General features: G+C 56.8%; 14 protein-coding genes across 14 annotated transcripts; 6 read left to right on the top strand and 8 right to left on the bottom strand.

Moving 5' to 3' along the window:
* Positions 1–20: 20 nt before the first annotated feature.
* On the top strand, positions 21–2,400 carry L969DRAFT_54773 (uncharacterized protein; the record flags this gene model as incomplete). Its single annotated transcript, XM_014709642.1, has 5 exons — positions 21–1,448; positions 1,498–1,660; positions 1,714–2,154; positions 2,206–2,319; positions 2,366–2,400. 5 exons carry the CDS (start codon positions 21–23, stop codon positions 2,398–2,400), a joined length of 2,181 nt encoding a protein of 726 aa, XP_014565128.1.
* A 134-nt stretch (positions 2,401–2,534) lies between these two features.
* Positions 2,535–3,389, bottom strand: L969DRAFT_97301 (uncharacterized protein; the record flags this gene model as incomplete). Its single annotated transcript, XM_014709641.1, has 5 exons — positions 2,535–2,703; positions 2,762–2,892; positions 2,945–3,048; positions 3,102–3,200; positions 3,266–3,389. 5 exons carry the CDS (start codon positions 3,387–3,389, stop codon positions 2,535–2,537), a joined length of 627 nt encoding a protein of 208 aa, XP_014565127.1.
* A 118-nt stretch (positions 3,390–3,507) lies between these two features.
* L969DRAFT_55018 (uncharacterized protein) lies at positions 3,508–4,307 on the top strand (the record flags this gene model as incomplete). Its single annotated transcript, XM_014709640.1, has 5 exons — positions 3,508–3,558; positions 3,612–3,663; positions 3,713–3,843; positions 3,904–4,138; positions 4,186–4,307. The coding sequence occupies 5 exons, from the start codon at positions 3,508–3,510 to the stop codon at positions 4,305–4,307; spliced, it is 591 nt and encodes a 196-aa protein (XP_014565126.1).
* L969DRAFT_90937 (uncharacterized protein) lies at positions 3,902–7,478 on the bottom strand (the record flags this gene model as incomplete). The annotated part of the gene is made up of 9 exons (XM_014709639.1): positions 3,902–3,935; positions 3,995–4,135; positions 4,183–4,765; positions 4,817–6,617; positions 6,665–6,853; positions 6,906–7,045; positions 7,096–7,190; positions 7,244–7,379; positions 7,439–7,478. The coding sequence occupies 7 exons, from the start codon at positions 7,476–7,478 to the stop codon at positions 4,311–4,313; spliced, it is 2,856 nt and encodes a 951-aa protein (XP_014565125.1). The 3' UTR covers positions 3,902–3,935; positions 3,995–4,135; positions 4,183–4,310.
* Positions 7,479–7,828: 350 nt separating this feature from the next.
* On the bottom strand, positions 7,829–8,990 carry L969DRAFT_612846 (uncharacterized protein; the record flags this gene model as incomplete). Its single annotated transcript, XM_014709638.1, has 3 exons — positions 7,829–8,253; positions 8,314–8,776; positions 8,832–8,990. 3 exons carry the CDS (start codon positions 8,988–8,990, stop codon positions 7,829–7,831), a joined length of 1,047 nt encoding a protein of 348 aa, XP_014565124.1.
* Positions 8,991–9,103: 113 nt separating this feature from the next.
* L969DRAFT_20301 (uncharacterized protein) lies at positions 9,104–10,141 on the top strand (the record flags this gene model as incomplete). The annotated part of the gene is made up of 3 exons (XM_014709509.1): positions 9,104–9,224; positions 9,284–9,606; positions 9,662–10,141. 3 exons carry the CDS (start codon positions 9,104–9,106, stop codon positions 10,139–10,141), a joined length of 924 nt encoding a protein of 307 aa, XP_014564995.1.
* Positions 10,142–10,151: 10 nt separating this feature from the next.
* L969DRAFT_80078 (uncharacterized protein) lies at positions 10,152–12,817 on the bottom strand (the record flags this gene model as incomplete). Its single annotated transcript, XM_014709637.1, has 2 exons — positions 10,310–12,817; positions 10,152–10,259 (listed from the first exon to the last, which is right to left on the bottom strand). Exons 1-2 carry the CDS (start codon positions 12,788–12,790, stop codon positions 10,152–10,154), a joined length of 2,589 nt encoding a protein of 862 aa, XP_014565123.1. The 5' UTR covers positions 12,791–12,817.
* An 81-nt stretch (positions 12,818–12,898) lies between these two features.
* On the bottom strand, positions 12,899–15,594 carry L969DRAFT_97295 (uncharacterized protein; the record flags this gene model as incomplete). Its single annotated transcript, XM_014709636.1, has 6 exons — positions 12,899–13,195; positions 13,246–13,425; positions 13,476–13,636; positions 13,682–14,200; positions 14,253–15,517; positions 15,569–15,594. 6 exons carry the CDS (start codon positions 15,592–15,594, stop codon positions 12,899–12,901), a joined length of 2,448 nt encoding a protein of 815 aa, XP_014565122.1.
* Positions 15,595–15,753: 159 nt separating this feature from the next.
* Positions 15,754–18,360, bottom strand: L969DRAFT_105943 (uncharacterized protein; the record flags this gene model as incomplete). The annotated part of the gene is made up of 4 exons (XM_014709635.1): positions 17,518–18,360; positions 16,471–17,465; positions 16,051–16,415; positions 15,754–16,009 (listed from the first exon to the last, which is right to left on the bottom strand). The coding sequence occupies exons 1-4, from the start codon at positions 17,963–17,965 to the stop codon at positions 15,754–15,756; spliced, it is 2,064 nt and encodes a 687-aa protein (XP_014565121.1). The 5' UTR covers positions 17,966–18,360.
* L969DRAFT_105942 (uncharacterized protein) lies at positions 18,157–18,741 on the top strand (the record flags this gene model as incomplete). Its single annotated transcript, XM_014709634.1, has 2 exons — positions 18,157–18,339; positions 18,486–18,741. 2 exons carry the CDS (start codon positions 18,157–18,159, stop codon positions 18,600–18,602), a joined length of 300 nt encoding a protein of 99 aa, XP_014565120.1. The 3' UTR covers positions 18,603–18,741.
* A 14-nt stretch (positions 18,742–18,755) lies between these two features.
* Positions 18,756–20,318, bottom strand: L969DRAFT_20298 (uncharacterized protein; the record flags this gene model as incomplete). The annotated part of the gene is made up of 6 exons (XM_014709508.1): positions 18,756–19,491; positions 19,544–19,695; positions 19,745–19,893; positions 19,945–20,058; positions 20,106–20,161; positions 20,215–20,318. The coding sequence occupies 6 exons, from the start codon at positions 20,316–20,318 to the stop codon at positions 18,756–18,758; spliced, it is 1,311 nt and encodes a 436-aa protein (XP_014564994.1).
* A 113-nt stretch (positions 20,319–20,431) lies between these two features.
* L969DRAFT_55032 (uncharacterized protein) lies at positions 20,432–21,080 on the top strand (the record flags this gene model as incomplete). Its single annotated transcript, XM_014709633.1, has 2 exons — positions 20,432–20,755; positions 20,805–21,080. 2 exons carry the CDS (start codon positions 20,432–20,434, stop codon positions 21,078–21,080), a joined length of 600 nt encoding a protein of 199 aa, XP_014565119.1.
* Positions 21,081–21,121: 41 nt separating this feature from the next.
* On the bottom strand, positions 21,122–24,759 carry L969DRAFT_20296 (uncharacterized protein; the record flags this gene model as incomplete). The annotated part of the gene is made up of 6 exons (XM_014709507.1): positions 21,122–21,134; positions 21,187–21,355; positions 21,405–23,324; positions 23,375–23,846; positions 23,902–24,121; positions 24,176–24,759. The coding sequence occupies 6 exons, from the start codon at positions 24,757–24,759 to the stop codon at positions 21,122–21,124; spliced, it is 3,378 nt and encodes a 1,125-aa protein (XP_014564993.1).
* On the top strand, positions 24,729–26,424 carry L969DRAFT_26627 (uncharacterized protein; the record flags this gene model as incomplete). Its single annotated transcript, XM_014709516.1, has 2 exons — positions 24,729–25,981; positions 26,033–26,424. The coding sequence occupies exons 1-2, from the start codon at positions 25,066–25,068 to the stop codon at positions 26,422–26,424; spliced, it is 1,308 nt and encodes a 435-aa protein (XP_014565002.1). The 5' UTR covers positions 24,729–25,065.
* Between the last annotated feature and the right edge of the window lie 67 nt (positions 26,425–26,491).

The following is a 26,491-nucleotide window of genomic DNA, read 5'->3' as shown; positions in this document are numbered from 1 at the left end:
GACGTGACCACAGACAAGTCATGGACGAAGAAATGCGCTCCTCGCACGAGGATGAGCCGATGGATGCCGCGCCCGAGCAGGAGGATTTCGAGAGAATGTCGGACGAGGTCGCTCAAGAGGATGACATGCAGGCAGAAAGAGATCAGGAGGATGAAGAAGATGCCATACCTGTCGACATAAAGACGCCATCGGAGACGCTTGTCTTACCGGATGAGCCTCTCGACGATTTCCTCAAAGCTCACGAGTCTCCTCACATGCAAGCGTTGGCCGCACCTGACGGCAATAAACAAGGTCCTTTGACGGTTGCTGCACTCCATGATGGGTCACATGACCGTCAAGCGAACGACGCACTCGGCTTCAGGTCCCCGCCTCGCGTAATGTCGCGTGATGATGGTAGACAGATTTCCGTCCTCGGCAGGTCGGCCGTAATCGGACGTGACGGACTGGATCTTCAGAGTCATGCGGGCCGGTCCTCTGACGCCGTTCGGCATCGTACGCCTGACGCAAATGGCGCCATACAGCGGCATGGCGATGTCGGTGATGGCAGCGTCGAGCCTGATGACACGCGAGGTGGCGCGCTTGCCAGCAACTCTGAGCAGTCACAGTCGACCAAGGGTAGCGCACGATCGCATATCATTGGTCAAAGTCAGCGCTCCAAATCTGAGGATCAGGAGCAGGAACAAACCATGAGTGGCGGCAGAGATGGCTCCGTCAATATGAAGCAGACGCAGGAGCAAAGCACCGACAAGAGCGCCGAAAGTGACAAGCAGGTTAACAATGTGAAGATTCAGGAGACTGACGATGACGGCTCGGCCGTTGAGGGCGACGGGAGCCAAGATGAGGGCGGTGACGGTGCAGACGCTGAGAGCGAAGACGAGGCGGAAGGAAAGAATTTCAAGGTAACTACCAACCAGCAGAACATCAAAGGTGGCAAGAAGGGTGGCGACGAAGGTGCCGAGGACAGTGAGCACGCGACGACTCAGATCAACCGGATCGAAGTCCATCGAAGGAGCGACAACTGCGGATCCGGCACGCATGCTGGCTCGACTGCACAGCGTCCCACGCTCAACAAGAAGGGCTTATCGCGAGCCGTCTTCAGCAATGCCATGTTGGCCTATTACGATCCTCCTGACGCTAAGCGCGTTCGAGATGTCCGTCAGACGTCGACGCCCCCACTGTGCGCGCCGCCAGTACTCATCACAGTCCGAGGGCAGCTCTTTGCGCTCTTTTGTGAACACGAGTCTGACCTCGAGAGCTACGAAAATGGCGATCCTTCGACTGACCCGGATGCCTCAACAATACCCGTCTTGCTTGGAGAATCGCACGAACTATACTACAACCAACTCGAGAATCTCATTACGGAGTTGCACATCCATTTTGAATTCTTCTACGATGAGCAGCTCGAGATGACAATCTGTATCGACGATCTGGATATCCAGATCCCCGAGGTAAGCCAATACTCGCATGGCTACACTCTTTACTCATCGGGGTAAGCAGGACAACGTCTACACGCGCGAACTGAGCCTGTATGATCTCGAGCGCTTGCACCGTGGCTGTGATCTCCCAGGAAGATTGCGACTGACGATTGCTGAAAGTCCACGATTGGTTTTCCGCTTCAACACGCTCGCGGACTACATGGCAAATTCTCTGGGAGACTCTGGTAAGCCCTGTCCTTGACATGATCTGAGGACCCTGTGAGACCTTTACTGCAAGCAGAGGAAAGCTCCCCTGTGGAGGGACAAGAAGGCCACTTTGTCGAGGACGCTCTGTCAAAGGCGATTGAAGCCGAGAAGGAGTCTGCTCGTAGTGATGATGGACGCGAAGAGTCAAACGAGGCACCGCGAGACGAAGATGAAGCGGATGACGAGCATGCCGGTAGTGCAGGAGTCAGCCAGGGAGAAGACCCAGATGAAATGGAGGCAGCAAAGCATAGCGAAGTTGACGAACGACAGATCACCGATCAAGCTGATCCTGTCGAGGACGCTACAGCACGGCACGAGCTCGCAGGCGAGAGGATGAATGCATCACAGAACGAGCTAGATGGTGACGAAGCTGCACTGCGCGAGATTGCAGAAGCAGAAGCCAAGACAGATGGCCTCATCTCTCCGAGTACAAGCACACATAGTCTCACGCAAACCGCAACAGCATTATCAAGTACGTTGCTGCCTGACCGTATGTCAGCTCGAACTAATATCTGTGGGCAAGCCGACCATAGCGATAGAGCTTCCGACATGCAGGCACGCGAAGCCATTCCAAAAAGAGCGCATAGCAACCTTGAAGGTTCTCCCGGGTACCCTGTCGATGGAGTAGACCCTGCTGGTGAGTTGCCTCATCTGCTCGTCAAGCCTCATCTGAGTTGTGACAGCAGGCTCCAGCAAAAGGCCAAAGGTTGCTGCTTGACCGCACGGACCCGGCCGCATCGGTTGCATCACACACCTCAATGTCAGCATTCATCCACAACAGGCGGCTCGAACGCTTCGATCGAGACGCCTTGGCACCGATCGCGCACCTCCTTGCAAGTCAGCATCAAGAGTCTACTTCTCGCCCCCCGGCCAGCGCATCACGGCGAAACGGCCCGGGTTCATGCGTTTGAATCTCTTGCCGCGAACCACTGACCCTGCTGTAGCCGGATAGCTACTGCAGCCTATCTGATCCGCCGAGCGATCGCTGATCTCGCACTGACGTTTCACAGGTATAGGCAGACTGTTTCACAGCGAACGTGTGGATGCATCAAAAGTGAGAGAGGCCCTTGTGATCTGACTATAATTTGCTTGAGCGATCGCCAGACCATGTCTGAGCCTCCTTTTTCCAGGACTCTAGCTTCGTGATGAGATGGTGCTGATTTGAGCCGCTGTTAGACGCTTGCATCTCCGTTCCAATGGCTTGCAGCATCTGTGTGTTCGATCAGCGGTGTGCTGACTTGACGAGCGCAAGAGCTGCTCACGGCCTCGATGCCGTCTAGCAGCTTTCCGACGGGCTCGCGCATCGCCATTGGATTCTCAAAGGCTTGCGCAGCGTCATTGGTTGGCGGCTGAGGTACGCTTGAGCCTGACCGGCACGGCGTGAGGATTCACTTCACTCAAGTGGCAGTCAGGGCCTGCCTTGGGCTTCGACGCCGTCCGGCACACGAACGCGAGAGGAAGAGTCGATGTTCTGCTTGGAGGGATCTACCGGCGGTTGGAAATGTCTGGGTGCCTGTCCTGCTTGAAAGCGGCTCATGTACGATCAGAAAGTGTCGAATCATCGAGCGTGTGATCGAGCTTGCCTTGACTTGAGCCCTCGGGATGCATCCCTCCTGGGTTCTCGGGCGTTGGGGCCGGACCTGAGGAGCCATCGCCTTGGTCGACGGGAGAGACCTTGTTGCCTGCCGCTGGTGATACGCCGGGCATGTCAGATGGTAAGATGAATCGATGACGTGGCTGTCCAGCTGTCGTCTTCGATGTCAACTATCCGCGTCACTGAGCCAGCAGATAGCAGATCCAGACCGCTCAGTCGAGCAGAGCCAGCATGAGCACACGACAGCAAGCTTCCACGGCACTCAAGCGACTCATGACAGAGGTCTGCTGGTCGGCAAGCATGATCGCGTGCGCAGCTCATGTAGCGTACGGCAGTACAAGCAGCTCACGGCAGGCGGCGGCAAGTCGGATGATATGTATGTCGCAGGTAGGCTCAATCCAGTGAAGTATCGCCGGCCCTGACGAGCAAATCCCAGGTCCCGTGGCAGAATCAGACTTCTTCACCTGGGAGTGCCTCGTCAAGGGACCCGACGAGACTCCCTTTGAGAACGGCATCTTCGTGGCTACACTCACGTTCCCACGAGATTATCCTCTCAATCCGCCCAAGGTGATCATGGCGACAGCATGTCCGTCTGTACATGGATTCACTGACTTCGACTTTTGACAGATGCGCTTCACGCCGCCCTTGTTCCATCCCAACAGTACGCGCATTCTTGCCCTCGCGCATCGATGTTGCCGCTCATGGGTGTCCCTCATCACAGTCTATGCGAACGGGGAGGTCTGTATCTCCATTCTGCATAGTCCCGGCGACGATCCGAACCAGTACGAATCATCGAGCGAGCGATGGTCGCCAGTCCAGTCTGTCGACAAGGTCTTGCTCAGCGTCGTTTCCATGCTTGCAGGTCAGTCAATCAGCTCTATTGCTGCTGGAGCCTCAACCGCGTCCCAGAGCCCAACATTGAATCAGGAGCAAATGTAGACGCAAGCAAGGCCTATCGCACTGACCGAGCAGGTTATGAGGCTTCTATTCGTGCGTTTGTCAGACAACAACTGGGTGTACCGTCTAGTTAGATCTCACGATGTATACTTGTACCACTTTGATCGACAGTCGACCGCGGCCTTGCGGACCGGCTTCCGGGGATCATCCACAGCTTTGCCGAGCGCGCGCAGCACTGTCGCTTTCTGTGGATGCAGTTTGAGGTAGGGCACCATATCCGGGAACGCCGCCAAACATTTCAGTGCTGAGATGCGGGCAGCGGCAGCAGTCGCACTGTCCGACTTGGCTGTCAGAGTGCAGCTGCGTATGAGCGCATTGACGAGGATCGAAACGTGTGGAATGACCGACTCCGGCGCAGTAAGAGCGAGCATCGCAAAGGTGTCCAGCACGTTTGCGAGCAGCTCATCGTCGGTCACTTCGAGAGCTGAAAGTAACATCGGCATCAGATTGGGCGATTCCGAGACGCAGATCTGCTGGGGGACGTGCTTGAGCAGAGACGACAGCGCGATTAGTAGGACATTCTGCGCTTCACCTATCGTCACCGTCAGCAGATCTCGATTCGAGGAGGTAGCGCAAGACCAACCTTGTGCGCTTGGATATGCTGACATTAGCTTACGCAAAACGTATGTACAGTAGCGCTGCCTGTACAGCATCTTGATGACTGCAAAGGACTCTCTCGACAGCATCTCGTCGGTGTCGTCAGGTATGATCGCAAGGGCCTTTGCAGCCTCGCGACCGATTTCTGGCTCGACGAACGTCGCCAATAGTCGGTCAGTCCATTTGTAGCCCTCTGGATCGCCGCGCACCACTAGTGCCCGGGTGAGCCAGCCAAAGAGTCGCAGGCTTTGCGCTGAATGTGCTGAGCGCTGCCTTAATTCGAGCCAGGTTGCTTCGAATTGCAGCAGGACGGAGGGATCGAGCCTTGCTCGCAGCTTATTGACAACGCAGGCAAGCAGCTGTGAGGCCGCTCGAAGGATGGTCGGGTCTCTCATGTGTAATGCAGCGCTCAGGACCTGCTGGACGAATGCACCGGGCTCGAGGTCCAGCAACAATGCTTCGGGGCGAAGAGATAGCTGAGCATATGCCAGCAGGATCAAGCATCGGCTCTGTGCGGCATGACACAACGGATCAAATTCGACTTGCATACGTTTGTCCGTCTGATCGATGAGTGGCGTGTAATCACCCTGGTAAGCTGCCGTGATGAGCAACGACAGATTCTTTTGATCTTCTACAGTATGGGATCGAACGATAAGCTCGATGACACGACCAGCATCTTGTAAGAGTTGTAGATTTGCAGATGCGCATGCGACCTTTTCGTTAGACAAATTCGGTACCACAAAAATCCTCGAGATAGATGAGATCAGACGGGAGGTATGATGAGCAATATCGACATCTCCGCGTGCTGCTTTGGTCGCCAGTACGTTTGAAAGGGTAAGAAGGAGGTGATGACAATATGTCAAGCACGGACGAGTCGCAACCTGGGGAAGCATGACTTCCAGCCGAGCTAGTACACGAATCGTCATCATCTCGAAGAGCGCGCCGTCGAGGCACAAGGATGAGAGAGCACCGAGCGCATGCCTGTAGGCTACCACCGCTTCTGGGTCTAGTAAGACATCAGCCGTCGTTGGTAGCGCTGACAAGATGACGGGCAGGGTGACATGCTCAATCACGCCTGCATGGAGCTTTGCCACTCTGACCATGCCAGCGAGAGCCAGGTTCGAAGCTCCTGAAGCTGATGTATCGATGAAGACTTCGTTTAATTGCTGCACGACGAAGGCGACTTCATTCTTTGGCAACAGGTCGCGGATAAGGGTCAACTGTACGAGTCCGTCGATGGAAGACAAACGTGAGGACTCGAAACGCATGCCAGAGCCGAACAGACTGATCAGGTCATCCTTGAGGGGAAGCAGAACGGGTGATGCTACATGCTGAGCAGCGTCTGTTTGCGCTATCGACGTGAGAAGGCTGGCAAGTGACTTCAATACGGCTGGTCGCAATGCAGGCTCCTCAAGATCCGAACAGAGCCTTATGAGATGTCTGAAGGCTCTGGAAGTAACGACGCTGATGATGACCGGACTCGACGTGAGAGCTGCACTGAGGATTTTGATAGCAGCCTGCGCCTTTTGCTTGTCGGGTTCGTTGAGCTCCTCGCAGCAAACGTTGATCATGCGTTGTGCGACGGTGTCCTTGCCTTCATCGATAGACTCGGCGTGCATAGTGTTGAGCAGCGAGACGAGAGCATCGAGAGCACATTCTTCTGTCTCAGTCTCGGTGGCGTGAAAGACTTCGACGCTGAAGGCTTCCCAGAAGGTTCGAGCGTGTTCTTGCACGATTATGTGACCATAGACGGGAAAGCAGGCCGATAGAGCCCTAAGAGTTTGTTGCTGCGAGGTACATGAGCGCAAGGGCGGGTGCGCCGAGGGGAACGCACCTTTGCAGCTGGCACGGCGGCTTGAAGCTTGTCGAGGAAAAGCGGAAGCGCGAGAGGACCGAAGCGAGGAGTTGCGCTAAGGCAGGCCCGGAGAGCTGTCTGCAGATCCTCGCTCGAGATGCCATAGGGATCTCCTGGCGGAGGCGTGAATGTGATTGGAAAGTAGCAAAAGGTGATATCAAAGAGATCCTGTGGGCTGCCGAGTCAGGAGGTGAAGAGTCTGGAATAGCAGTAGACTGACCTCTACTCGCTCTGCAATATCGAACTCGACAAGGATGACGCGAGCGATAGAGAATGCAAGTCGCAAGTTTCTGGGATCCTTCTCGCCGGTGGCAAGCTTGCAGTAGCCTGACAAGAATGTGTTGCCCATTCTCTTCAGCGCTGCAAAGGATATGTTCAGCTTGTGAGCGGGCGTGTCTCTGCAGCCTGACCTCTCCTGTGATGGGCCATCATCGTGTCGATGAGCCTGAAGACGAGGAGGCGAGTCGATTGAACATTCACGGGCATGTCAACATTATCAAACAGGCTGATCCGACGGTTCATCAGCTGAGCGGCGGGGGCTTGCGAGCGATGGCCGACCTCTGACAGACTTGTATTGCATCCGCGAGTCCAAAAGATGGGAGAAGGGCGAGTGTCTGCAGTGCAGAGACTGCCTGAACGAGACATCTCTGCTGAAGAGTAGAAGAAGAGGTGAAGAAGTCTGTCAGCGTTCGAGCTGTCACAGACGCTCGTGAGTGGGCCGTTGGCTAGCAGAAGCCAGATGGAGCGACTTGCTCTCGTTGCGTCCTATCCGCTCTGGCGGCAGGTTCGACATGACGCCCGACAACAATTCAAGGCCTGGATGACGAGAGACTGTTGTCAGCTGCATCGGGCTGTGTCGGGCAGACAGCTGACCTCTGGCACGCTGGCCATCATCCTCTTCGGTCAGGGCGCTCCCCAAGAGTTTGACGAGACCGAGTAGGGTGAGCTCCTTGCTGACGATGCGTTCGCAGAGCGTCTCTGGCAGCAAGGATTCAGACACATCCTCTGTGGCCAGATAGCCCTCTATCTGCCACATCGCCATCTCGTCCAGACAATCGTCGACGTGCCAAATTTCAGAGACGCGCTTCATTATCATTGATCGATCAATCATCGGTCCATGATGCAATCCTTCCGAGCATCACTTCACAGGGGAGCAGTCGGACGAGCACTCCATTCCCGTCTGGCCGGCGCTCGTTGCTGCTGGTGTCCGTCGTGTCTCAGGGAGGATCTATTCCAGTCCCGGAAGACCATGCGATCTCCTCGCGAGACGTCCGAGGGCGGCGGTGGTTCGTCAGTCCGACCATGGCTTCTCCGAGGCGTGCTACGTGATGCAAGATGCGAGACGGTGACTGCAGTCTCTGCGAGTTTGTCCTGGTTGGGCTTGTAGACGAGAAGGGTGCTATTGCTGAGAGCTAAGGCCCTGCGTATGCCGTCCTTGAGTCTTTCACGTTTCGCGGTGTCTGCGCGATCCTTGTGCCAGACGGTGAGGATGTCTTCCTCCTTGCGAATGGACAGCACCGCTCCGCAGATATCGTCGTCTGCGTAGACTGCATCGACGCGCTCTTGAGCTGTTCGCGCACGCTGCATTCAGCGCAGGTCCAGCAAGGCTCGCGCCGAGGGTGACGCACTGTCGTCGTTGGTGCCCGGGAGAGGCATGAGGAGCCTTTCGCCGACCATGGCACACAGGATCTCCTCCCAGAGACGATCGGCAACTCCCTTCTTGAGCTTGATCTGCCACTTCCCGCCGTCCTTGTTGGCGGGATCTTCCCAGACAGGTCTGATGTGCGACTTGAAGACATGCAGGTGGCTCACAGCTGGCAGCTCGCTCGGCCGTCTGAGATGGCTGAGCGTGCTCCACATGCTCTCCACAGAGCCAAACTTGCTGACGGTGAGCATGCCAGACTCGTAGGAGTGCTCGTTGTAGTGCTCTCCCTCTGCTCTGTGGGAGTACTTGATCGACCAGACATGCTTGAGCGGATGGATCTTGCCTCCCTGAGCAGTAGCCGGATGACCGTTGGGCTGCTGCTGCCTGGACGACACGCTCGAGTAGGACGGTAGCTCCCTCTGGCCTTGAGCGGGTTGCATGCCGAGCTGTGTTGCATGAGACATGAGTCGGCACTCATCAGACGCAGCAGACCGAACTGACCGGGCCTCCGCCCTCCTGAAGCGGCGGCCACAAGGCAGCATCAGAGCCTGTTGCTCCTGCTCGTCTCGCCGTTCCCTGTCCCGATCTCTGCCTCGTCCGCGTCGTCGCTCCGGTACCGATGACGCCAGAGCCTATGGCAGGCATGCGACTCGTGCTCATCTTCTCTGCAGAGCCGTCTCCTCTCCCATCTGCCACTGCCAGCCAGCAAAGTGTCGCGCGACCTCTCCTGGCCTCTCTGCGTGTCAAGCTCGTCAGCCTGACCTCTGACAAGCATGAGCCGGGCGCTGTCCGTGCTGAGAACAGTGGCAGAGGTGCGGGCATGGCGTTCAGGCAGACGGACTTGTGGCTTCGTGCCTACCATGGGCGCCTTGCACGCAGGTCACATTGACTTGGGTCAGCATTCGTCGCTGCTTGCAAGCCTGACGGGGAGCTCATGACGCCGGCTGAGCCAGTCAGACGAGCCACAGCGGAGAACGAGAATGTCATTGTCTCCATCTTTGTCAATCCTGCTCAGTTTGCACCCTCGGAGGATCTCTCGACGTACCCCTCCACGCTCACAGACGACATGGACCATCTCCGCAAGCTACCGGTCGACGCCCTCTTCCTGCCCGATGTAGACGTCCTCTATCCCTCAGGCATCGTTCAGGATGTGGAACGCCAGGTTGGCACCTTTGTCGACGTCCAAGGTTATTCCAACCAGATGGAAGGCCGCTCGCGTCCCACCTTCTTTCGCGGCGTCGCCACCGTCGTCCTCAAGCTCTTCAACATTGTCCAGGTACGGCCCCGCGCGACAAGACTTTCCTACCGCCGTGCTCATCCAGGACCTCTAGCCTACGAGAGCATACTTTGGACAGAAGGACATCCAGCAGGCAATACTGCTTCGACAGATGCTGAGAGACCTCCATCTCGCCTGGCCGACGCCCGCCAATCTCATCATCTCTCCCACGACGCGCCATGAAAGCACAGGCCTGGCCCTCAGTAGCCGCAACGCTTATCTCTCGGCCAACGAGCTCGAGGTCTCGCCCATCTTGAACGAAGTTTTGCGGCTGACCGCTCACGCCATAGAGACCGGCCAGTCAGTTGAGGAGGCTCTAGCCGAGGGTCTCTCTGTCTTTGCTCGCACTTCGGAGGCAGCACGAGCACGTCATGTAACGCTGCGACCCGACTATCTCATTCTCAATGACCCACAAACGCTGCAACCTCTATCGCGCTACGATCCAGCGCGAGGGGCAGTCCTCAGTGGCGCATGCTGGCTGGGCAAAACGAGACTTATCGACAACATCTTACTGGGACAACATGGACTGCTTTGAAACGCACGTCTCACAGACTGTCGAGCTCTTCGAGTGTCAGGTGTCGCATCTTAATTCTTGGCCCCGGCACATGTGCTAAGAAACGCATCGTCGGACGTCCGTGCGGGCAATTCCACGGCTGCCACGCCGGATCAGCACCTGAATCAAGCGGCGCAGAAGCTACACTACCTCTTGCATGGTACCCATGTGCCTTATGATGCTCGTCATCTGCTGCTTCGACAGAGCGGTCCCGATCATGACGCTGCTGCGGCAAGCGCGCATTGCAAACATTTTGCGCGTCTTCGTTGGTCTGACCATCGTTCGGCCGCCATTCTCGCGAAGCAGAAAGAGCAGCTCTTCCAGCTCCGGTACGCCAAAAGTGGTCTTCTGGCTCATAGGCTGAGCGATCAGCTTCACGCGCTGCCCGACTCGCGCCTCTCGCTCGACAGCAATTTCGAAGCCGTTAGCACGCAAAATCTCTTCATGTTCGATCGCCAGTAGTTCATCGGAAGCAGTCCAGTGAAGCAAACGCGGTGCCAGGAGTCGCTGGGACTGCATTTTTGTGTGCGCTTGCAGACGCTCGAAATTGTACTTTTCGTCTGACGCATGCTGATCGATTATGAAGATATCGTCTTGCGACCTCTCTGATCGCCGCACGATGATGAATCCTAGATTGAACTGTCCCAAGATCTGCATCCTTGAAAAGTCTTCCTGCGCCACCGTCCTCGTCAGGGAGGCTTCTGCACGGATCGCATCCGCGTCTATAGCAGCGCCAGCCATTGCGTCGTCATGTGAGCCTTGCAGGTCTGCCAATGCATCGCGCGCGCGACGAACGCGCTTTTTTCGCATATCGACAAGCTGGCAAGAGACTTTGACTACATGAGCTGCCTTCAAGCTCTCAAACTCGCGCATTAGCTCTGTCTGGGCATCGACATCGTCGATGTAGATCACATCCTCAAGAACGACGTCAGCTGCGGGCTTTGACCCTGCGCTCTCCGAATGGATGACAGGTTCTTGGCCTAACGGGGCTGCCGGCGGAGTCTCCATCGAAATGATCTCTTCGTCGTTATAGTCGCTAGCAGTTGATCGGATTGCAAGCTCCGGCTCCTCTTCAGGAGAGAAGCTCGCAATACGCGCTCGTTTGCTTGCCATCTCATGCGGCTCCCGAACAGATACACTCCCTGACCGTGTCCGTCGAAAAGGAAGCTTGGTCTGCATCAACATAGGCGTTCCCGTCGCTGCATCACCAAGTCTTATGCCTTTGCGGCCAAGACTTGACCGTGAGCGGGGCTGATTTGATAGATGCTGCATGGCGAAAGGGTGAGCCTCTTCTGCATACGATTCTGCTTCCGACGGCGACCTCGCGCTCGGTGACGAGGACTGGACAGAGTCTGGAGGGCTTTCATCAATTTCTTCGGACGCCATCCTCGACAGTCTGTCACGTATTGACTGCGAAGATGGGATCGAGATATTCCCTGACAGCTGCGCTGGCGTGATCTGACGTGCGGCATATGCTGCAAGCGGCTGCGACTTAGTCGGTGAAGGCGTCGGCGTGTCTTTTGCTTGCTTCAACGCATAAACGCCCTGGTATCGGTCAAAGAATGCCCTCAGGCTGTCTTTGAGGGCATCCGTGAAAGCTTGCTCGCTATGCAGGAATATTGTACGCTTATCGGGGGACAAATTGAGATCGTACGTATCAGTAGGCAGACTGAAGTCAGCGACGATGACCGGATACGAAGATGCTGAGCCGCACGACTTGTACACATCATTGATGGCTCGCGTCAGCTTGCCTGCGTCAAAAGGCCGCCCGTTCAAGTAAAGATACTGCCTATCTCCAGCCGTGCGCCCATGACCTGGTCTAGAGATAAGTCCGCGCACTCGGACTAGAATCGAATCTGCCATGTCGTTTGTAGCTCTGAGCCTCTGTGAGGACCTGGGGGGCATGAACGAGAACGAAAGGTCCAAGTCTACAAGGTTCGCGAGTGGTTTTGATCCGAAGAGACTTGTGAATGTATCGCGTAGTGTCCGGCTGTTGGCTGTCTGGATCTGTATCGACTTCGTGCCCGATGCTGTCGTATTGCTGACAACGACTTTGACGCCCACACTGATGAGGGCGTAGGCCTGTAGAAGCTCTTGCGCGTGTCCGAACTCTCGCTTAGCGTTCTTCTCGAAGTGACGACGCCTGACAGGCAGCTGGGCGAATAAATCTGTCACTGTGATGGTCGTGCCTCTCTGACGCGCAACTGACCTGACCAGCAGGCCCGAAGCGGTCTCGATTTTACATCGTCCACTGAGTGACAGTGTACTGCCTTTGGGCGCCGTCGCCTCTGTCGCGGTAACGAGAGTGACTTTCGAGAGTGCGCAGAGACTGGCCAATGCTTCACCGCGAAAACCAAAGGTCGTGACATGATCAAGCGCGGCAAAGTCAGTCAACTTGGACGTATGGCTTCTGCGTGCGATGAAAGCAAAATCTTTTGAGTCGATGCCGGAGCCATTGTCGATGACTTCGATTGATTCGAGACCGTGATCCTTGAAGCGAATCTCCACAGAAGTTGCTCCTGCGTCTAGGCTGTTCTCGATCAACTCCTTGACAGCCGTCCGGAGGTCGAGTATGACTTGGCCAGCGGTGATGCGACGTACAGATGACGCATCGATAGGCCTGATGCTCATGCGATTAATACCGAAGCACAATCGATTGATAAATGAAGGAACACGCGTACGCGAATACTGCGCTCACTTTGCTGGCTTGCTGTCCCATGTGACGTATACAACAGGAGATCACGGACGATCGTAGATTAGGATCTGACCACCCTTGGCGGCACATATGACTGATTCCGGCGTGAAAAAGACGGACGACAGTAGGTCAGTACTGATCGACACCGAAGAGACGGGCTGCAGAATTGCGACTTCATTCATGCGGGGTGCAGAGTGCCAAAGTGCAGGCCCGAGATCACTCGCCAGGTTTGCGTTTGATTCGAGCGTCCTTCGACGCACCAAGGACAGTGAGGACTCGGCAGCTGACATTCGATACTGAGCTGCCCTCGGTCTTTGCAGCGCCGCAGTCGAGAAGTCCCACTGCCCCCTGCGTCAATGTCTGATGAACCTTTCGATGATAAGGAACATACCATGATGAGATTGTTGTCTTCGCCGACCGAGGCGACTCTGCTTGTCCGATCGTCAGATCGCCAAGGGTCAAACGCAGCGCCAGTGACAAAGCTGCCATGACCTTGACACCGCGCGACGAGACCGCTCGCTCGCAGATCGAATGGCGCATAGATAGTTACGAGATCATCCTGACTGCCTGTCTACAGTACTCTCCGTGAGCGATCACCACAGCGAATGGCACGAGACTCACGAGCAGATAGCGGCCGTTAGGCGACCAGGTCGCGCAGAGATATGCCCCAAAGTAAGAGACATATGTCTCAATCAAGCGCTCTGAGTCAGCATCGACAATGCGCAGCGCGCCGTCTTCGCTTGTGATCGCAAGATGACTTGTATCCGGTGAGAATGCAAGATCTGCGCTCTTTCAGTATAGACCGAGCATACACGCAATACACTCACCTGTCAAACCCTTACGAGAGACCTTCCAGTGGCTGATTGGATTGATGCGCGTCTTTGTCGGCGGTCGGGAGACAATGAGATCATCTGCAAGGGGAACCTCCAATGCGAGTTGAGCGGCGATACCTGAGCCTTGCGAAGCTGAACGAGGTGAGGCTGGATCTGTCGGTGTCTGTTGCCGGGGTCGCGCACTGGGTGCGCTGGTTGTCCTTACCCAGCTGATGGGCGAAATGGCCTGGGCCATTTCCTGTAGGCCAGTCGTAGGCACGGGAGCATTAAGATTAGGGCCGTAATTCCCAGCGGTTGAGGGAGCGCTAGCCAGACCGGTCAGGATCCCAGCAGCGCCTCCGGCAGAGCTGCCTGGAGGATCATCTTTCTCGCGGTCCCAGACAAGAACGTTGCCATCCGCATGCGCAGAATAGAAAACGAGGTCCGAGGTAGGCGACCAAGTCAAGGCAGTGACGGGCGAAGGAATCAGACAGCCGAGCTTGTTGAGCCGAGTATATCTGCCGCATATCAGATCTGCGCGTCCATTTCAGCAAGTGAGCTTGCACAGTTGAGGCCCGAGATCTACCGAACCAGAGGATATCGCCAGATGCGAATCCTACAAGTACATCGATGCGGTCTATGCTGGCTGTGTAGATACTGGCGGAAATACATGTCGGAGTGGCAGAAAAGGTGAGCTTGGCTAAGGACAGGCGAGATGCATGAGATTGCGAGGCGCTGAGCTCGCCGCAATGGACTGTCTTGTCTCGGTTCCAAAAGCCGAGTATTGATGCAGGGGGAACGAGATGCGCTCTAGCAGTGGATCGAGCGATCTCGCTTGTAGCGAGATTCTTGATCGTTGAGCTGGCGAGCGGCACACCCTCGACTGCGCGAATGAAGGATGATCCACTGCCTCTGAAAGCATTGCGAGGCTTTGCGCTCGGCTGACCTGTTGCAGTTGCCGAATTTTGGCCCGAGGTTCCGAATGCATTGCCTCCCTGGATCGACGGCAGAGACGAAAAGCCAAAGGTTCGCCGTTTTGCGGTGGGTGAAGGTATCGAGGAATGAGATGACTGTCTAGGCAGACCCGGCGCTGCTAGATGATCGATCGCAACGTGATCGCTGGCCACGCTCGTCATCAAGGGGGAAAGACCAGCCTGTGAGGCTGCCGGATCCCTCGAGGCAGCTGACACGACAGGAAGCTCTGGCGAAGCTGAAGCGCTAATCGAATGCGCTGACGAGGCCGATGACCCGCCGGGAGACCCTGGCACAGGCAGAGGCAGAGGTTGAGAGAGCGGCGAGAGGCCGTTGCGAGACTGTGGTAGGTCTCTGTCGGCCTGTCGTCTGCCTGTACCTAGTCGTCTGAACGTTCCCTGCTGAACCGTACTGCTCGAAGTCATCGGTAACGGCGAGGAGGGTTTGGCCTCATCCTTGCCGGCGGAGGAAAAGCGTATTGTGAGGATGCTCAGACGGGTGTGAACAGCATAGCTGGCGGCTGCTGGGTGCCCTGCGCCTTGCTGACTTGCAGATCCAGCTGACTGCGCTTGCGAGGCAGGCGTGGGCGGCAGGGAGGTGAGCATGAGCCCGGGCGACATGCTTGTCGCAGCTGTGCCTGTCGTCGGCTGTCCGGTGTGCTGGTGCAGCGAGTCATGATTGGCCTGTGATACGTTCTGACTGGCGTCTCTATCTCTGTCTCGATTGCCGAAGAGGCCGAACCCCAGCGAGCTCTCCTTGCTTGATCCTTGCGAGCTCGTCGCTGCCGAGCTTGCGAGAGCATCCTGCTGACTCGTGTGTACTGGAAGTATGCCAAGAGAATCTCTGACAAGTCGGTAGATTCCTTCAGGCGTCTCGAAGCTGTCATTGCTCTGCTTAGCCTCGTACACATTTGGAGTTGGCTGTGCATACCTCGAGCAGGTCACTTGCTCATTCATCATTGCTAAGTAGCCCTGTCAAGCAGTCGCATGCTTGGTGGCCGTTCGCCCGATCGCCCAGAGACCACGGAGCCCGAGAAAGGCAGAGAGAGAGAAACAGGCTTATCGATCTAACGCGCGCCGCGTATGAGGCTCAGCGTTCAGCGCTCATCTCGCTCGCTATAACGCAACTCTATAGCCGAACGGCCTCAGTGGATGCGAATAATCAGGATTGTACAAGAGTGCGGTATATGTCGTTGGCATGAGATGGTTCTTACGCTGCTGGCTGTATGCCTCCGCGACGCGTTCAAGGTCGAGATCCAGCTGACCCTCGTCGCAGGACCGCCAGCCGCAAGAACGAGTCGCAAGGTCTTTGAGGTGCTCGTTGAACTGCGCAGGTACTGGCGCAGACCAGTGAGCGTCGTGATGTGCACGGCTGTGGGTGATGAACGACACTGTCAAATCATCGCCGTTTACTGACGATCCTTTTCGAGCACCTCGCCGAGGGCCATGAACAGCTCGGCGTCGCGGCTCGCAATGAGAGAGCTCGTCCGTCGCGCTGGTTTGTTGCCGGCCACGCTGAGTCTGTTGACGTCCTGGGGTCCAGAGACTTGGATCTGGGGTGCTTGACCGTCTCCGTTGAGCTGCGACTGACGCGGTCCCGGCGCTCCCACTGCGACTGAGCCCGGCGCATGTCGTGCAAGATGAGCTTGACTGGGATCTTCCTCGACACAGTCCCGAGGGAACACGCCGCGCTGGAAAGGCGGGTTGCCGCTGTCAAGGTTCTCGCCCAGGCACCAGCCATCATCGTATCCCATGAGGATCTCAATGCGATCACCAGGCTGTCACGTCGAAGCAGTCAATTTGGATGCAAGGACTGATGTGTTAGGGACTTACGAAGATGATCAGCTCGTCGGGCAACGAAGGTTCGAAAGTTCTGCGGACGACAAAGACTTTGCCTGCAAACTCTGGATCGGCGAAAGGGCCCTCTTCTGCGCTCCTTGCTGACTGTGCTTGCTGTTGTCCGGGCTGACTGTAGAGCGCGTTCATGCCGGGTACGGCAGGCGCAGACATCATCGTATTGCTGTAGCTCTGACGCACGCCTTGTCCGGCGTTCGACACGGGTGGCGGCAAGGCGCCGTTAGCGAGCAGAGTGCGTGACGAGGGGTGCCCGTTGGCAGACGAAGATGAGTTCGACATATGTCTGACTGCGGAATAAGGCGAGCTATTAGAGCCCATATTGTTGCCTGCATTGCCACCCATGCCGAGGGGAGCACCCATCCCAGCCATGCCGCCCTGCTCGGACGCCGCGCCACTGAACTTCTCGTTGAAAGCGTCATCTTTGAGTTCGCGGTTGCCGAGCGCGTTGGCGTCCATGGCACCGAACAGCTCGTCATCGTCATCTCCGTTGCGTCTGTAACCTTTCTTCTCGTTTGAGCCGGTTGAGCCAGAGCCTGCGCTGCCGAGTCGGATCATTGCGCCTTTCTTCGGCGATGAGCCGCTTGCAGCGAGCAGGCCACCGCGTCTGCGCTGTCTGCGATGCAAGAGCTGCCGGGCGATCAATCCGACTGCGATGAGACCAAGGACAGAGCACACGACAGCGATGGCGACGATGCCACCCGTCGAGATGCCTGATGAATGGCTCGAGCCTGTGCCGCCTGCCGCGCCGGCCGCGGTTGCGGTCGTGGGGAGACCGACCGTGCTGGCACTGCCAGCTGTGCCTCGTGCGAGTGCAGCACTTGTCAGGGGCGAAGCTGCAACCGCGCTTGTACGAGTCGCTGCGGTCGTCGCAGATAGTGTGGCTGCATCATTGTCGCTATTGTCATTTCCAGCGTCAGAGGCTGAAGAAACAGCAGCCGCAGCTGAGCTCGACGCTGAGGTGCGACGACGACCTATGATGTTCTCGCGTCAGTACTATCCGGCTCAATGCTAACGAAGACTTGCGAGAAGTAGTAGTGGCGGCGGCGGCGGCGGCAGCGCGCGCAGAGGTCGCGCTTGACGAGCTGGCAGCAGCGGCCGCGTCTGCTCGAACTGCTTTGCTGTCGGGAGTGACTGCATTGGTCTTGCCTTTCGAGTTTGCAGACTTGTCGACGGCCTTTGATCCCGAAGCATCGGTCAGCGTCTTTGCGAGGCCGGCCAATTCGGCTTTGCTGTTGACGCCTTTGTTCGCCTTTTTTGTGTCTGATGACAGCTTCGCGTCCTTCATGAGCAATGCATGACTAGCATGCTTCTTCGGGTGATGTGCGGCTGCTCTAGGCTGAATGACGTGACGCTTCGCGCCTGCAAAGAAGACGCCCTGATCTCCGTCAGGCTTATGAGCGCGAGCATTTAGCGCGCCAGAGATGGATCGTCGTCGTCTCGCCATACCAGATGGTTCACCGTCAAAGGTCATCGAGAGCGCAAGGTCAATGAATGCACCGAGGAGTGCTTAGTGGGCTGGACAATGTAGCGTGTGCCTGAAGGGAGACAACCGCGCGAGATCGTTCCTGTTGGATTTCTGACTCCTTCGTGATGTCAAGGTGACTCTATGTAGATCAGTGTGATCTTGGTGTAGGATGTGTACTATAGCGAGCGTGTTATGATATGTCTCAATCGTATGTCGTCCCTCCTGCGACCGCGTGTCTTTGTCGCCTGTATCGCGTTCAGGAGATCAAAGCAAGATCTGAGCTGGTGTCAAGATGGGCTGCTCTGTACGGGCGTGTAGATTGCTGCTATCGTGCCGTCAGACGCTCAGGAGGCAGCGTTCTGTCCAGTGCCAAGCTTTGTGTCTGTGACGAGCGAACAAAGGAGCGGCCGTTGTTGATCTGCGACGCGTCCAGAATTTGAAGGGACGCGAATTTTTTTTCCCAATCGCGCAAACGCTGGTCAACCCAACAAATCGAGAAAATCGCCTGCAAATGCTGCAAGGTCAGTCTGCTTCATCGATGGGTCACCCTCAGTCCTTTCCTGATGATCTCGAGTGCATTTGGCCGCATCGTGGCGAGGGCTGGACTAGTACGCTTGCGTGCGAATCGGCTCTTGAGGCATGACGAAAAAACTCGCTACCTAAATCTTACCACTGAACTGTCCTTTGTCTCGCTTCGTGTTCAGCGCGCTCATCTGCTAGAGATTCACAGGTCCAGACGGGCTTGCAAAGAGGTCACAACAAGCAAGAGTGTGTACAGATGCAAAGTTTTGATCATTTAGGGGCGCTGCGAGAGTATTTCTTTGAGCATGTTGGCACCTTGCAGATTGCTCTCTTCTATCATGCCAGCAAAGAAGTTGCTCGTTTCTTCAAAGCGATGCTGATACCAGCTGAATGACTGAAAGTCGACGCATTGCGACCAACCGCGCGCGGCTACGACGAATTCACAGTCATCGGAAGCATGAGTCTTTGCTTTAGCTCCTGCCTGGATCGCCTGCTCGAGACGGGCCTCATCCCGGAAGAGATATTCGACGACGCCGAACCAGAGACGGAAGACGGGCGTGGCTGCGAGCTCGAGATGCTTGAAGGGTTGAATCTTGAGTTGCTGCCAGCAGTCAACCATGGCGAGCAGGCTAAGATGCGAATTCAGAGGCGGGGTGTAGCCGCTCGTCTTTGATCCGATTGCAAACTGGTCGAAGACGGTGTCTGACAAGAAGAGCGGCCGGGCTGCAGCGTTGTCAGGAGGGAAAATGTAGTCTCTGGCTCGAAAGATGCGTTCTCGAAGCTCCGGCACGCGCTCCTCTATCATGAGCTTGAACAAATCGCTGGCACTCTTAGCATATTGTCGTATCTGATGCTGAGCGGCAGGATTGAGGATCGCCAGACCGGCGTAGACGTGCCACTTTTGACCGTAAATGCGGAGGGCGATGTTGATCTTGGCAACCTCTATACCGCCGATGTAGCGGCCTGTCTGCCACGGAAATCTGCCCATATTGTTCCAAGCGGTGCCCATACTGCTACGATCTCAGCATCATTGTAGGAAGAGAGGAGCGGAGAGCTATTCACCTCAGGAAGGCGGCATGCGTGACAGCTTGCGTGTTGGCCGTGACAAGATCGTGATCTTCGTAAGAGAGATGAACGTGACGAGACTTGAGGGGCGCCATTATATCTTCGACGAGCTGGCGATGTGCCTCTGTACCTCTGTGCTGTATGATGATCTGCTGCGCTGATTAGGCTGGACAGTCAGAACGCGGCCTCGATACGCACGAGCGCCTGGCCCTCTGACGGCACGCTTGGGCCGTGCAGCGAATGCACCGAGACAATGCTGACATCCTGAGGCAGATGGGCCTCGAAGGCCGCTCGCTCCGGTGCCTTGACGGATGTCTGACCAGCAACGATAGCTCCAATCTTGCTCGCTGCGCGCGTCATGTGAGCGTGCGCTACAAGCGCCTAGCCGGGGCGCTCACAAGGGCCATACTGAGCAACGACAGAGTTGATGAACTCTGCCTCTACAGAATAGATGATAAAGTCGGATGTACGAGCAACGTGATGGCCGTCTTTCATGACGCTCAGGCCTTGACCTGCGCTGCTTTCAGCCAAGAAAGCAGGATAGCACAGCGTTGCGGACCTTGCATTTCCTTTGCGAGGGTCTCATAGCGCTCTGGTCGATCACAGACGTTGATCCTGGATTGCTTGCCTGAGCATAGCTGGAGTGAGCCTGATGGACAGGGACCGACCTATCGACGTGACCCGCCTTGGCAAGCTGGCGAGCGTACATCTTGCCCATCTCTCCCATACCGATGATGCCCACCTGGACATCCCTGAGTGCTGGTAGGTTCATTCCTGGCGGCCGAACTCGGACAGATGACGACGACTGATGATGTATCGATGTTGCTGGAGATGTCAACAAAAGTTGACCTTGATATTCGCAAAAGACCGCAACTTGGGGGCCCCATGGACCTACCGATACTCGCAGCGCACGGCCATGAACAGGCTCGGCAGCAGCAGATGCTTGTGCTGTGCGGTGTCATCGGAAGCGGCAAGTCTACGCTAGCGGACGGCATAGTCTCACGATATCCTCAGTATAAGCGAATCTGTCAGGATGTGCTCGGCGACAGGCGGTCGTGTGAGGCTATGGCCGAGCTCTATCTCTCTCAAGGACTCTCGGTCATCATAGACAGGCAGAATTTTGATATCAAGCAGCGCAAGCCTTTCGTCTCGATTGCCGCCCGCCTCAATGTGTCCGTCCTTGCCATCGTCTTTTCGACACCTCAGGATGTAGGTCCGTCATGTCCAGAGAGCAGACTCGTGCTCATGCTCTCATTAGGTGTGTAAAGAGCGCCTATTGCTTCGAAAAGGCCATGAGACTATACAAACGCCTCAGGAGGCGATGAGGATATTGCCGATGGTTCTACGCGACTGGCAGACACCCACTGCTAGAGAGGGTTTCCATGGCATCCTCACCCTGCCGGCGTGTCTGCCTGCAGACGCGCCGCGCTTCGTACTCGAGCAGTCGGCGGTAATGCCCAGTGTCGCTTCACAGCCGGCATATATCGGCGGCCGCGCGTTTGCAGCGGCACCGCGAGCACCGTGGGCAAGATGACTGGGGCAGATATCGGTGCATAGTACAATCGCACAGCAGTGTTACGACAAGAGACTGTCGATCTGCTAACTCAGCAAAGCAACTCGACATGTCCATGTCAACGCACCTGACAAAATTCGAAGGGAACAGCGGCCCGCCGATCCTCCGACGGTCTTCGTCGAGTAGCTCGCCGCTCCACCAGCCGTCGTCGGAAGTTGCCCAGACTGCAATGACGTCGCCCTGTGTGAAGCTGAATTCTTCCTCGATGGTTGCAGCATAGTCATAGAGCGCTTGCACTATGCATGCAGTATCAGCGTGCCCGGCAAAGGCATGGCAGAAGCTTACCGTGAAAGAGAATAGGATGACCAGTCTCGGTGTATTGTCCTGTGGGAGCAGGCATGTTCTGGGGAGGTGCAGCCTGCATCGGTTGAGGTGCTTGCGCTGGAGCTGGCTGAGTGTACGCTTGCTGCTGCGGCTGCTGCGGCGCTCCGTTGACACGTGTGGGGCCGGAATAGGACGTCTGAGGCGCATAGCCAGCCTGGGCTGCAGCCACTTGAGGACCTCGCGTAGGCTGCGAGTACGACATCGGTCGATCTTGCCCATAGCCAGCTTGTGGCTGAATCTGGTACGCACCCGGCAACTGCTGTGACGCGCGCGGGGTAGCAGTGTCGCTGTAAGTCGATTGTCTGCGCTGCACAGACTGCTGCTGCTGCTGCTGATGATGATGCTGCTGCTGCTGCTGCTGCTGCTGCTGCTGCTGCTGAAGACGTTGGGCCTCTTGCTGCGCCTGATACTGCGCTTGGTACTGCTGTGCTTGTGTCTGAGGGTAGAGCGCCGACGCAGTTGCGGGTGCTGGGCCGGGCGATTCCTGCTTGATCGGCCGTTGATAGCTATGACTACTCTGCGAGCCTTGCGAAGGTCGGGTAACCATCTCCGGCTGCTGCGGCGAGCCGCCGTATGCGCCAGGCGGCGGTCCGACGTATTGACCTTGACGTGCTTGAGCTTGGTTCCGCCCAGGCGAAGCTTGAGGATGCTGCACCGGCGATTGGCCATACTGATTAGAGACCGTGCCCACTCCGGCAAAGCCGACCGAGCTTCCCTGTGAGGGCTGCGAGTGGTGGAAGATCTGGCCGGGCTGAGCGTAGCCGACCTGAGACCGTCTGCCCTCGTGACCCATATCGCTGCCGTAATTCCGATCGGACATGCGAGAGCCCGGTCGTGAAGCATTCGACATGCGCCTCTCGCGATGCTCGCCGGGCAGCGATTGCCCGTAAGAGCCGAGCACCTCTGCGCTGACGCCTTTTGCTGGCGATTCGGGTCGGTACATCATAGCTGCAACGGGCCCAGACAAAGGTGCTTCGTCTCGTGCAGACATACTAGCCGGGGCACCGTAAGACTGCCGAGCCTGAGCTTGCATTTGTGCTTGCGTAGACTGGGCAGGCGAATTGCTGATTGATCCCGGGCCGCGGGACAGCGGTCTGCGCACTGTTCCGCCCGCAACGCTGCCGGAAGGCGCGTATATTGAATTCCGGCTGGCAGTAGAGGTCTTGAAGCCAGTGCCAGCACTGGGACTGCGCAAGTCTGCCAAGGCCTTTACGAGGGGATCTTCCAGCACTTCCTCTTTGCTTGATGGCGATGGTGCCCGAGCGGCAAATTCGAGAGGGGGACCTGCGGAAGCTGCACTATTGCGTCGAGATCTCGAAGTCGAATCTTTCGTAGCTGCTCGGACGGAATCTCGCTGAGCTGAACTCAACGTGGCATTACCCCACTTGGCTGACGAATCGACTGGCTGACTGTAACGATTAGGCTTCACCTCTGTCTGCGCATTTCGCGAAGGTGGTCTAACTAGATTGGCAAAAGGGTTCGTCTGACTCGAGCTTGCAGCAACATTGGCGCCTCGCGAGGGAGGCCGAGCCACATCGTCAGCAGCAAATTGGTTCGTAGCAACCTCGCGGACAGGGGAGGCGCCGGGCGTGTCAGCCCTTGACTTGTCGGCATAGCTGCTTGTGCGTGGCCCGTCTCCTGCCAGGTCGGGCGTACGAATGGGGTTGTCTAGACCAGAAGGCGGTCGACTGCCCGAATCGGTGGGCGGAGGAGCAATCTTGGCGGCATCATCGCCACGTCTGACGACTTCTGTCAAAACCGCAAGCGCATCGCTAGCGGCTAAAGGTGATTTGCCGCTCGATCGAGGGAAGCGCGCAATTCTCATTCTTGATGCGGGCGGATCGTACTGTCCACGTCCATAGTCTACGTACTCGGGCGGATCTATGCGACTGTGTCAACTGAGCTTGACAAGAACCTGCAAGCAGACATACCGATGACGGAACTGCTCGTTCTCGCCTGCTGCACAAAGGCGGCGATGTCCCGAGCAGTATCACAAGACTCAAGCGATTGGCGCATGTTCTCGCACGACTCGTCGTCACTGACACAGATCAAGCTGACGCCATTGGCATAGTCCCAGATAGAGTTGCGTATGAAGTCGAGGCGCTCCTCTTCAAGGTCCTGGGTGAGGTCGCAGAAGGCCTTCCATTCAACGTTCCATTTGGCAGAGGTATCTTTGAGTGCGCCTAGATAGGTCTTATAGTCGCGTTCGTTGCCTGCAACAGTCTGCTGAGCCTTCTCGAGGCGTGTGGCAACTTTGTCGTAATCCTTGGGACGACTGAGACTTGACTGGGCTGTCAAGCTGCTGATGGCGATGCAATCCTTCTTGTACTTCTCCTTCGCGTGTGCAACATAGTCTTCGTGCGATCGTTTTGCTTTGTAAGCACGTTCAATGGAGCTCTGGGGCTGAGCAAGGGAGGATCCCGTCAGCGAGACCCTCAGAGCGTACGCATGAGCTTACATTTTTGCGCTTTTGCTCCCGAATAGCATCAAATTCGCGCACTTTGCTCTCGAGCGAGCTCCTGATCCATCTAGCGAGCTCGCCATGTACTCGAGCCGAGGCGTCCATCTCGTAGCGAACCCGGTCGTTAGCGGCCTTTGTTTGAGCGACCTCGTCCCTGCCAAGAGTGAAGCGTGCTAGCTTTGTGAGACGCTTTGAGTAGTCTTCTTCGATGCTCGCTCTGTCGAGATCAGCAATATCAGCGCGGCACTGTGCATAGCAAGACATAGCACACCTTTCTTTGTAGAAGCGCGCGAGATCATCGAGCGCACGCGTTCCCGACTTGTTACGGGCGAGGACGGTCTCGAAGCCTTTGTCGTCCCAGAAGGAGTTGCAGAACTCATCTTCTGCTTCGGACCCTGCTCCTCCGATGGTAGGCTCGTCTGCCTCTTCAGGCCGCTGAGAGTGAGACCGTCGCCGTCTGTCAGGCTCCACATCCTCGTCTGGCTCCTGCCCGACTGTGCCCGGCGTGATATAGCTCTGGCGTCTTGTCTGAGCGGACTGTTGTGGCTGCTGTAGTGGTTGCTGAGACAAGTACGACTGTCTCTGGCCTGGCTGGCCGGTCTCGTACGGATTTCTGGCCTGCTGTGCACTCGGATTGGCTTGCTGGGAGTAGCCGCCGGTCAGACGTGAGGCATTGCCAGCAGACTGGGGCGATCCCGATCTGTTGTAGCTGCTCATGGCCCTGCTCTGCTCGTACGGGTCGCTGTCTCGTGCTGATGGCTGTGCAGGAGAGCTTACGCCCTGGCCAGCGAATGACCTTGACTGCGCTGCGCCTGAGCTACCGTTGAAGTAGCGAGAGTGGCCTTGCTGTGCCATCACCGTTCACCGTCGTCACAGCCGAGCGAGATAGTGCCTGTCCGCCCTGGTTGCCCTCTCTCTGAGCTTGCCGCCTTTGTCCCTCGCGCTGTTGTCGCGACGAGTGCACGCACGAGCCAGTCCACCCACGGCGGCAGCTTGACGACCAGATCTGTGGCCAGAGTCGACCGGACCTGACAGAAGCGACTGATAGGAGCTGCCCAAGTCGCCAGGACGGTCAGATCGGCGGTGCTCGTGCGAGCCATTGCTCGGTAACACACCTGGCGGCGTCAGGAACCTCATTGCCCTTGCATCTCGCTCCTCGGCATGAGCTCGCTTGCTCAGGCATGGCTGCCCATCTCAGCCTCGCTCGTCGTCATCGTCGGCTGGGCGAGCTACTCATACTATACGAGCAAACAAGACCCACGAGCCAAGACATCATCGACAAAGTCAAGAAAGAAGCGCAAGCCGGCTGATGTAGTCACAGACAGCGCACAGCAACTACAGACTGCACCGGCTGGCACGCTAGCATGGTCAGCTGGCAGCTTGACGAAGCAGATGCCCTCTGTGAAGCAGCATCAATCAGCACCGGCTGCCCGATCCGCGTCGGTGGCGAGTACGGCAAGCAAGAAGCAGAAGCCCATACAGGCGCATCCTGCCTATGTCAGGGCCGGTCTTGACGACATGCTGGATCCCGCACTGATGCCAGAGTCGACCGACGCTCCCTCTGTCTCTTCTCAGGCGACGTCAAAATCCAAATCTGGCAAGCTAGGCCGATCTACTCCTAGCGTACCAGGCGCGCAACCGCTTGGCGTTCAGCCAAACGCGCGCACGGCGACAGGGCCCGTCAAGACCCCCAAGACACGCAAGACTGAGCAAACAAACATTCCGGGTGCATCGAAAGCTCCCAAGGCCACACTGAACGCGCACAAACGTCAAGCCTCCTCATCCGCGACGATCGTGCCTGTGACCGCGCAAGCTCTGTTGGACGGCAACGGCGTGGTTTCAGGGCGCGCGACATCCTCTGTTGCGTCGCAGCTGCCGACAAATCTGCTCGACTCGCCCTTGTCCGGCTCCTCTTACGTCTTGGCAGATCTCGAGGCATCGACCCCCTCGGATGGGACAAGCTCGCTCGAGACAGACGAGGCGCTTGCTATGCAGCTCCAGCGCGAGATCAATCGCAGCTCAGCTCATATGCAGCCAGACGAAGATTGGGCCGTCATTGGCAAAAAGGGCCGTGCAAGTCAGTCACATGCACATCAAGGTCAGACATGTGACTCATTCCTTGCGGCAGAGCTAGGTGGTGCCGGAGCGATGGGATCTTCCCTCTCCTCTGAATTCTCAGTCGACCACATCACCCCAGCTGCTTCGGCAGTGATTAGCAAATCTACACAGAACATGAGCAGCACTAGCACCAGCATCGCAAGCAAGAAGCAAAGGCAGAACGCCAAAAAGGCTGCAGCGGTGAGAGCAGACAAGCAGGCAGCAGAAGACGAACGACTGGCACGACTGGCTGCACACAAGCGCGAGCTAGAACGCGAGAAGATGAGAGACCAATACAAGTCTGTCGATGCAGCCCGCGCCAAGCAAAATGCGCCTCGAACAACCAAAGCCCCGACAGCTACAAGCATGAGCGCCCAGGTTGTGCAAAGCAGAGACGGATCGACCGCCTTGATCTGGGAATGATGAACGAATCTGTATCATTAGCCTGTTTTGTGACAACAACATCTGTACAACAAGCGTGTTTCTAGAC

The sequence above is a fragment of the Mixia osmundae genome (genome assembly GCF_000708205.1).
Source record: "Mixia osmundae IAM 14324 unplaced genomic scaffold scaffold_14, whole genome shotgun sequence".
NCBI lineage: Eukaryota > Fungi > Basidiomycota > Mixiomycetes > Mixiales > Mixiaceae > Mixia > Mixia osmundae.
This window is presented reverse-complemented; position numbering and strand designations above follow the sequence as displayed.